The sequence below is a fragment of the Galeopterus variegatus genome, unplaced genomic scaffold, assembly GCF_000696425.1.
Source record: "Galeopterus variegatus unplaced genomic scaffold, G_variegatus-3.0.2 Scaffold3602, whole genome shotgun sequence".
Taxonomy (NCBI): Eukaryota; Metazoa; Chordata; class Mammalia; order Dermoptera; family Cynocephalidae; genus Galeopterus; species Galeopterus variegatus.
This window is the reverse complement of record NW_007729713.1, coordinates 5,672-16,285: the sequence shown is the minus strand read 5'-3', so window position 1 is coordinate 16,285 and position 10,614 is coordinate 5,672. Positions and strand designations below refer to the sequence as shown.

General features: G+C 35.4%; 1 protein-coding gene across 1 annotated transcript in view; it reads left to right on the top strand.

Moving 5' to 3' along the window:
• The window catches only part of LOC103601137 (mitochondrial Rho GTPase 1-like), a gene marked incomplete at its 3' end in the record, with an annotated part of 21,040 nt that overhangs the window by 8,735 nt on the left and 1,691 nt on the right, over window positions 1-10,614 (top strand). The window contains exons 2-3 of the mRNA XM_008585516.1: window positions 7,289-7,347; window positions 9,418-9,499. Coding sequence (XP_008583738.1) covers window positions 7,289-7,347; window positions 9,418-9,499 — 141 coding nt within the window. The remainder of the gene's footprint in view (window positions 1-7,288; window positions 7,348-9,417; window positions 9,500-10,614) is intronic.

Sequence of the window (10,614 nt, the reverse complement as noted above, 5' to 3'; positions counted from 1 at the left end):
TTTTTTTTTTTTTTTTTTTTTTGCAGCTGGCCAGTATGGGGATCTGAACCCTTAACCTTGGTGTTGTCACACACAGCATTCTAACCAACTGAGCTAACCGGCCAGTCCTCTAGGGTACTATATCTTACCTAATGTAACGGGCACTTATTCTTGTGTTACAGACCTTTTTTCTAGTTGTGCTACATGGTAGTTTAGATTAATCATACGGTATAAGCATTTAGATAGCATCTAGTCCAACCCGTCTCTCCCTTTTTTTAACTGATTCAACTGATGAGAAAATTGAGGCCCGGAGAGAGTCAGTGACATCTCAGGGTCATACTTTTAGTGGCAAAATCTGAATCCAGATTTTCTGGCCAGGCCAGTGAACACTTCTTTAATTCAAGCATCATCATCATCATCATCACAGCAACAACTACCATTTGTGCATTTAATGTGTACCATGTATTGTGCTAAGCATTATATAGCTGTCTTCTTAATCCTCTTAACACTTTTAGGAGGCTGGTCAGTACTATATTTTATAGATCAACAAACTGAGTCTTGATGACTTGCCTGAGGAAACACAGCTAGTAAGTGCTGGAATTAAGATTTTAGTCCAATTCTGTCTGATCTAAAGCCTGTGTTCTTTTTATTTTCTTCTACTTTTGGTGAAATATTTATATAAAAGGTATGAAAAATAATATAACAAATACTACCCGGCTGAAGAAATAAAATGTCACCAATCGTTTAAAGCTCCCTTCCCATTTCATTGTCCTCTCTTTCTTTCAGAAATAGTCAACCATTTTCCTGAATTTCAAATCTGTGCTCTTAACCACTAAGCTATACAGCTGCATTTATTAAATGCCATGTGATTTGCTAGGAGCTAGAGATTTAGCAGTGAATAAGAAAGACACGTTTTCTGCCCTTGAGGAGTTTCTTGTGGGTTATAGTGAAACACTTGTTTTTTAATCTTTCTGGAGATATTCAGTAGCTGGTAGGAAATGTCCCATTTTCATCAAGGAAGTCTGAGAAGTCCTTCAGGAGACCGCTGGTGATATATTGGGAAGTTGTCTAGGTATTATACAGGCACAACACTGTCTTAAGAATGCACATGTCTTAACTGGATCACTAATTATTAATTTTTTCCTCCTAGAGACCAAATTATAAGTTGTATTTTTTAAAATGAGCATTTTGATTTCCTGCTCTGTTTAGACACTTCTGGGAGGAATGGTTATCTTTCTTTCCTTTCCCTCCCTTCCCTTCCCCTTTACTCACTTCCCTTCTCTCTCCCTTCCTCCATTTTTATTTATTGTTTATTTGTTTGTTCATTCATTCATTCATTTTATTTATTTATTTATTTCTGGTGGCTAGCCAGTAATGGATCAGAACCATTGACCTTGGTGTTGTGAACATGCTCTAACCAAGTGAGCTAGTGGGCCAGCCCAATACATACCTCTTTCACAGCAATTTTGTTTATCTTATTTAATACATTTTCCATATTATCCCCACATAGTATTTAAGATTAAACTTTGTGCTTAGAAGACAATCAGGTAAATAATTATCAAATGAATTAATAGTAAGAGATTGCACATGCAAAAAAGGGTCATGTAGAGGCATAAGTTAATTCTGTCTGTTTGTTCTTCTAGTGTGTTCTCTAGTTTGGTCCAGGCAGTGTGAAATGTGTCTGGAAGGAGCTAGTACTCTTGAATATAAGATCTGTTAATGTATTTCTCAGTTTTTTGAGCCATAACTTTTTTTGATAAATACAAAACCCTCATGCCCTCTACATTCTGACACTGGTTCTCTGACACCAGCTGGGTGTCCTGCAATACAATTCTACTAAATTCTAACACTACCCAGAGTTAGCATTATATCCCACAAATTAAAGGGCAAGATCCCCAACAAGATTGCCCTTACTTCAGACACCAGGTGCAAGTGGGACCCCCCCAAACTGCCTGCACTTCTGCCTGACTACAAATTTGGGGCTTCCTACAACCCCTTTGGGTTCAGTTATTGACTAGAACAATGCACAGGACTCTGAAAGGTGCTACGCTCACAATTCTACAAATGAATAGCCAGATGAAGAGGTACATAGAGAAAGGTCTTGAAGAGTCCCAAGTGCAGGAGCTTCTGTCCCCATGGAGTCAGGGTGTACCACCTTCCTGGTATGTTGATATGTTCACCAACCAGGAAGATCTCCTAAGCTTTGATGTCCGGTGTTTTTATATGGGGTTTTATTATGCAGGTATGATTGATTAAATTATTGGCCATGTGGTTGAACTCATCTCTAGCCCCCCTTTCCTATTTGGAGTTTTGGGGGTAGGGCTGAAAGACCTAAGCCTCTAATCATGTGGTTGGTGTTTCTGGTGACCAACTGCATCCTGAAGCTGTCTTGCTTACCCCCCATGCACTAAATAAGTCACCTTCTTAGGATGAACTCAAGTATAGTTGAAAGGGGCTTATTATTTATAACAAAAGACACTCCTAACATTCAGGAAATTCCAGGGGATTTTGATGCTCTGCCAGGGAGTAGGACAAAGAGCAGATATATTCTTTATTATATCACACCCTCCTGTAATATTATTTGAAATTTCAACATTATTTTTTACTGAAAACAAATTGAATAAAATAATTTTCATATATGTTGTGTGTTTTTAAAAATTGTTTCATCAGTTACCTACTATTCACAGCTCTCCAACTGCTCTAAGAAATGCTTTGAATAGGAGTTCCAGAAGCTCCAGGAGATGGGACTAATTTCCCTAGTGGTAGTGCTGAAACTATAGCAATACTGTTGTGCTTGGACAAGGTGAAATCAAATCAGATCATTTAGTCTGGTCGATGTGCTACACAAGTCCTTCTCCCATTCATATAAAATTAGAAAATTCAGTTAATTATCCAAGTGTTTCCAAATAATTGGTTGTTGTGTTAATGTGGACTCATACATGTTCTGTATGTACCTTATATATAAATTATAATTTAATATAAATTATTTGGCATAGGAGTAGTTCAAAGGAGGAAATAGAGGGATTGTGAGCTACAGTAACTCTGGGATGTCTTTAGGGATGAGGTAGAATTTGAACCTTGAGAAATGGTTAAAATTTAGATAAGTTGAGGGGAGAGAAGGAATGATATTCTAGATAAGAAAAACTGTGTGGGGGGGGTAAGATTCATCATGGCTTGTTTGTGCTTATATAAAGCAGAATGGCCTTATTTTAGCAAATTGTGTATGTGGAGAATAGTGGGGAATGAGATTAGATAGACAAGCTGGGATTAGATTATGTATGCTTTTCAAAGGCCAGTAGAATGGTTTTACCTTCACGTGGTAGGTAATTGAGAGTCAAGTAGGTAATTGAGAGTCAAAAGAAGGGTTTTGATCCGGTGAGTTAGAAAATGGAAAGTGTATGTAAGAAAAATGAATTGGCATGTGTATTGTTGGTAAATTAATGGGAGGAGAGACTGGAGAAGGGGGTAGAAAGCTGGGAACTAGGAGGTGTTTCAATAAAAGTACCATAACTAGGGAGAAGGGGAAACAGAAGAGGGAATGAATATTAAAAATTTCAATGGAAAATTTGATAATGCAAACTTGAATGCTAAGTACAGAGGAAAGGTGAGTCAGGGATTGTACGGTTTTTAAATTTTTCTTTTTAATCCCAATGTGTAGAGAGTGTGTTAATTTTATTGGTGATAACTACATAAATCTGTTACAATGTAATCTCTGAAAAAGTAGGAAAGATGTTAGTAACCTTGATCAGAGTGGTATCCTCAGTGTCTGGAATTGTGCTTGGCACATAGTAGTGCTCAAGAATTAGTAGTATTGGTTGTCAAAGCAATGAAACAATGCATTTAACCTGTCAACCTTTAGGTAAATTTCAATTGCTATCTGTAAATTTAGAATATGCTAGTTTTTACTACCAAAAAATGACTTTTAACATAGTACTTATTGATCTTTTCTAGTAGCAAAAATTATGTTTTTATTAGAAAATTTGGAAAATATGGATAAGCACAAGAAATAAAATTACAATTACTTTTACTTCAGAGATAACCACTGTTGGTATGTATGTGTGTGTGTGTGTGTGTGTAGATAAGCACAAGAAATAAAATTACAATTACTTTTACTTCAGAGATAACCACTGTTGGTATGTGTGTGTGTGTGTGTGTGTGTGTGTGAGATAACCACTGTTGGTATGTATGTGTGTGTGTGTGTGTGTGTATATATATATATATATATATATATATATATGTTCTTCCAGGTTTTTTTCTATGCACATACATATTTGTAAAATGGGATCATATTGCACATGTTGATCTATATTGCATAAATGTCATTTTTACAAGTAAAATGGAATAATTTGGGCCTCCAAATAATGAATGACAGTAAAGGATTATAACCCATAAAACAATAGAATAGTGTAGGAATCCATGAGTGCATTCTCTCTCTCTCTGTATGTATACACACAAATATATATGAAATATGAATCAGAAGAGAAAGTTTTCATTACAGTAGAAGGAAATAGTGTAGAAGTATTGATAGAAATAACTAGAGAATTACTGTCTCGCAACCACTACAGCAATGCTTGTTTCAGGCAAGAATCATCAGTGGGTGCTAAAACTACTAGGCAGAAGTTCAATGAGAAACAGGATATTTACATAGTCTCAAAGTATCGCCTCACAATTTATTTATTACAAAGGGAAAAATAACTTCACAGTGGAGAAACATGGCAGACACCACCTCACCTGAGTAATGATACCTAACATCACCAGTAATGGGACAAATTGATGTCATCTGCTTTCTGCTAAGATGCACTGAGGAAGACACAATATCACTTCTGGGGTATTCCTACCAAAACTGCAAAAACATCCCAAAATATTAAGGTCATGAAAGACAGAAAAGATTAAGAAACTCTTCCAGGTTAAGGGAAGCTAAAGAGGCATGACAACCAAATGCAACTTTTGATCCTGGACCAGAAAAAATGATTTTTTTTTTCTATAAAGGATAGTAGTGGGACAAACAAAATGTGAATAAGGTCTGTCGATTGGACAATAGTATTGTATTGGTTTTAATTTTCTACTCTTAACAGTGTACTGTGGTTATGTAAGAGAATGACCTTTTAGTAAATACATACTAAGGCCAATTTATTCTCAAATGGTTTAAATATACAGAGAGAGGGACAGAGAGAGAATGATAATGCAAATATGGTAAAATGTTAACATGGGGAATCTGGGTAAAGGATCAACATGAATCCTTTGTACTAGTTTTGTAATTTCTCTGTAAGTCTGAAATTTTCTCAAAATAAGTTAAAAAAAAAAAAAAAAGTGAAACAGCCAGAGCTGCTGGATTAGTCACCAATGAACTGATGAATATTTTAATTAATCTAGGTGGTATTTGTTTGTGTATGCAATGCATGTTGACTCCAGGCGTCACCATTCCCTTTCTATATTTTTAACCTGTGTTACCAGTATTTTAAAAGTATAGCGTAAGAAAGAGCACTGGCTTGGCCTTCAGGAGACCTAAAAGGAGACTCTTAGGTCTGCAGTTAATCTTTCAGTGAAACCTGTGGGTCCCATGTTCCTCATCTGAAAATTTTGCAGGGAGTGGAATAAGCTGAAATCGTTGGCTAGGTTCTTGCAGTTCTGTGATGATGGGTTCTAGATTCACTGACATGGTCAGAACTCAGTGAAATGTTACCTTATTGTCAGCCACTTGAAGGACCGAGCCTTCTCATACAAGTCAGTTGAAAAGATCTGTAGAAATCAGAGCTAGAAGACACCTGTTAAGCCATCTAGTCTATCCCTCCACCTGCAGAACCCAGTTGTTCACAGCACACTCTGTTTGGACCAGGGCTGTCCTTCCTGTGTTCCAGGCATTCATTATTTCTCCAGAGACTTGACTTGTGTTTTTAGTTCAACCTTTCTTTTAATCATTTGAAGAAGGGAATGTGATTTTCTTAACTCTAAAAATTTTCATTTCTTTTATATTTAGGCTTTTGGAAACAGTAATTTGTTGTTTTGGCAGAGATTAATAGGCAGGTGGACTGGTTTCCTCTAAAATCACAAAAAGACTTGGTTGATAAGTAGTTGAATGTCTAGCAGTAGTAATTATGTGATCAGAAAGTGATGGGAATTGAAGTCCAAATTTTGTAATAAAAATTAAAATCTTAATGTTTGCATAATAAATTGCTAGAATAGAAAATGTAAAAGGAAAGTTTCTTTGCTTTTACCTTGTTACTAACCCTTTAAATCTGATACTCTAAGAGAGAAAGAATGTAGGGATGTAGAGAATAACAAACTCTGATATTCAATAAATTGCTAGAATAGAAAATGTAAAAGGAAAGTTTCTTTGCTTTTACCTTGTTACTAACACTTTAAATCTGATACTCTAAGAGAGAAAGAATGTAGGGATGTAGAGAATAACAAACTCTGATATTCTGTTAGTGAGGATGTAAATTGTTTTATTCTTTTCTAGAGGTAATTTAACAATATCTATTAAAAACAAAATAGATTATGTGTGCTAACTTGAGTTCCACTTCTAGGAATTTATCCTGTAGAAATACTGATTGCAGCATTGTTTGTGAATGTGAAAACTTGGAAACAATCCACATGTTCATTGTTAGATTACATTAATAAATTATATCATACAACGGATTCTTATACAATTATCAGAAAATAACGCAGGAGGGTTTTTTAATCTTAATATGAGATGGATTTATTATTGCTATTTTTAAAAACTGTTGTAAAATATGTATAACATTTATCATTTTAAACTCATAAGTATGCAGTTCAGTGGCATTAAATACATTCACAGCGTTGTGTAACTATCACCACTATCTGTACCTAAAATTTTTTCATCATCCACAATAAAATCTCTGCACTCATTAAACAATAACTCTCCCTTCCAGGAGGTTTTTATATATTGACATGGAATACTGCCCAAATACATAATTAAGTGATAAAGGAAGATTACAAAGTAGTGTGAATATTATGGTTCAATTGTGGTAAATTATCATAAGCTAATATAAGTGTAGGAGAAATCTGGGAGAATATATATATTCATATATATTAAACTGTTAAGGGGAGATATTATAGGTGATTCTTATGTTTACAATATATATTTTGGTAATTTTTTTTTTAACAATGAGTATGTTACTTTTCTAAGCAGAAAAAAGGATGTACTTTTAAGTATTGTACTAAAACTTGGTAACTTGGATGCCTTTGATTTTAGCTAACAATTAACTGACATACCTATGCAGTTGCTGAATTTGAGCTTATGTGGAACGTAAACACTTTATTAAACTAATGATTTTTCTTTTCACAGCTAGAGTTGGGAAGACATCACTGATTATGTCTCTGGTCAGTGAAGAATTTCCAGAAGAGGTAAACATTTTGATTTCTTTACTATATTAAAAATTTTTTTAATTTATCAAAATTAAGTTAAATGAAATAAATTTCACCCTTTTTTTGCATGTGTTTCCTTTCTGACAGTTGTGACTTTTTAAAAGTCTCATGTTAGTTTATAGAGGACATCCCTGAAATACAGTGTAGGAGAAAGAACCAAACTAGGTCTAAGTTCACCCAAGTTCTTTGCGTTTCCTTCCTTTGACCTTGTCAAGGACATTTGTCACCTCTGTGCCTCAGTTGTCTCATCTGTAAAATGGGAGCTGAAAGGGATATAGATATCATCTACACTGTTTAATCCTTTCTTAAAAATAAAATGTTGCTTATAAGTCCAAAATATGAAAGAGATGATGAGTGTTTCCACAAGTTAAAATTAGGATGAAGGTCTGGATCCCTGCTTGCCTTCCACCTGACATTCTCTTTCTGGTCTTTGAGGTTTTTTTGTCAGAACCACTAGAATTCTCACACGTATATTTGAAAACCTTTAATATTATCTACCTGCCTCATTTTTTACAAGTGACAAAACTAATTCATTCTTCCTTTGCCTACCTCAAAGCACTGTTGTGGGTCTCAAATGAGATGAGTTTAATAATAGTGGAATGCCACCAAAAAAGGTGTTTTTTTATTATTGGCAGTATATCTATTTACATTTTGGAAGTTCGAGTGTGAGGGACTGCTGGCTAAGTCCTTTATAAAGTAAAGTTAGGATATTACTATAGGGAATGGGATCCATGCAATGGTATGAAAATGATATTTATTCTCTTCCTCACATGGTAGGTATTAGCGTCACACTTTGCATTTACCCTTTCTTTACTCTTGTTTAGATAGGACTATCTGTATAATTTCATTGTTCAGACAGAAATTTGATGTATTGTGTGTTAGTGTTTTCAACATTTACAACTTTGTTTCATTTGATCATTCTTTGTTTCTTTCTTTTCTTAAATAAGATAGTTAAATAATTACTTAATTTGAGAAATGAAGTATATTTTCATTTGCCATTTGTGGAATCAGTAACATTAATTTATAGTCACTTGGGGTATAATACCTAAAAGTTTTTGGTGATAATTAACTTAGTTTAAAATTGTTTTAGCATAGTCCTCTTGAGTGTGCATAAGGGATTTTTAATTAATTAAAAAATTATACAGTCTTTTGGAAAAATACAATCATTAAAAATAAGGCTTATGTAGCTAATCAGTTATCTTCTCAAAGAAAAGAATTTTGATAATTTATTGGTTTATTTGAAGATAGGTTTGGATTAACATGCTCCTCATTTGCAGGGTATCTTTTTTTTTTTTTTCCTTTTTGTCTTTTTTTACTGACCGGTAACGGGATCGCAACCCTCGGTGTTGCATCCGTACTGGGGACCGGCAACGGGATCGCAACCCTCGGTGTTGCGCCCGCACCGCGCTCAGCCAGTGAGCGGGAACCGGTCTCCACATGGGATCCGAACCCTCGGCGGGAGCGCTGCCACGCTCCCAAGCGGCGCACTTTCCAGTGCGCCACCAGGCCGGCCCTGCAGAGTATCTTAAGCCTTCAACAAAGTAGAATCAAAATGACATTTTAGGGTCAACCCCGTGGCGCACTCGGGAGAGTGTGGCGCTGGGAGCGCAGTAGTGCGCCCGCCACGGGTTCCGATCCTATATAGGGATGGCCGGTGCACTCACTGGCTGAGCGCGGTGGTGTGGCCGGTCACAAAAAAAAAAAAAGACATTTTAAAAATCTAATGTTTGAAACATCAAATTAATTTAAGAATTGTTTTAAACTGTTTTAGGTCTGAAGTATGCATAATATGTCCTGTGCTTACATAGATAGTAAAGTACATTTTTAAAAAATATTTTATCATACTTTTTTTTTTTGGCAGCTGGCTAGTACAGGTATTGAACCCTGGACCTTGGTGTTATCAGCATCATGCTCTAACCACCTGCGCTAACTGTCCAGCCCTATAAGTTTTTTGTTTGTTTGTTTTTTGTTTTTTACATAATCTGTTAACAGATTTGATTGATAATATCCAAAGTTTTTTTCCTTTTCTGTATTTGTTTGCAAACGAAGGTTCCTCCCCGTGCAGAAGAAATCACCATTCCAGCTGATGTAACCCCTGAGAGAGTTCCAACACACATTGTAGATTACTCAGGTAATGAATATCCTCTTGTGGGTGAAGCTGTAAAGTGAGTTAAATACTGTAGACTTGAAAAAAGGTACTTAATGAACTTTTAAAAATGTTCAAAGAGAGGAGGTCCTTTCTCTGTAGCAGTAAACAATCTTTTACTATTCTTGTCTCACTTTTCTATGCCAACTTCCATCCCACAGCCACCCAAAGCCTCCATCTGGCAGTTCTGTCCCCAAATTACTAAATTAGGTTCCATAATAATGAAAAGGAAGGAGGAATGGTAAGTAGACAAGTCATTACCCTCCTTGAATTGGCATGTTTGTAGAGAGAAGTTATCAGGCATTCAGGTATGCTCTTAATGATTTAGAAGGAGTTCTAAATTTGAGAATTTAAGTTCTGAATTTGTTCTTCAGTTTTTCAACTGAAAATTGAAACATTTGTCCCAAATAAAATAATAATTAAAACAGTTGTCATCTTGCTTACATTATATGATATATAAGTACATCTGTATAGCTCTTAGTAATTAAATTTTTTTCTACACACTACTACTTAATCTTTAACCATTAAATTATTTTGCTTTGTTTTGGAACTTCTTTTTTAAAAAACAGGTATAAATACATTGATACCAGTTTATTTTGGTAATCTGGTATTCCACATAGTCTAAAAAATAAATGCTAGTACTGCTCTGTCCAATATTGTTTACCTTTTTAAAGGACACTACTAGAAAAATAAAAGCTACATTATGTGGCTTACATTGTATGTCTGTTGGACAGCACTGTACTAGAAGCTGAGGGGTGATGAATGCCTTCTATGGTAATCAGTCTTGTAACTAGCTTTATTTACAGAATTATTCTTTTTCAATATGTATAGCCATACAATTCGATTTACTTCAGTATTAAGAATTGAAGCATTCACCCATTGATTACACAACATATGGAAAGATATTAAAAATATGGCCAGTTACGGGCCGGCCCGTGGCTCACTCGGGAGAGTGCGGTGCTGATAACACCAAGGCCCCGGGTTCGGATCCCATATAGGGATGGCCGGTTCGCTCACTGGTTGAGCGTGGTGCTGACAACACCAAGTCAAGGGTTAAGATCCCCTTACCGGTCATCTTTAAAAAAAAAAAAAAAAAAATT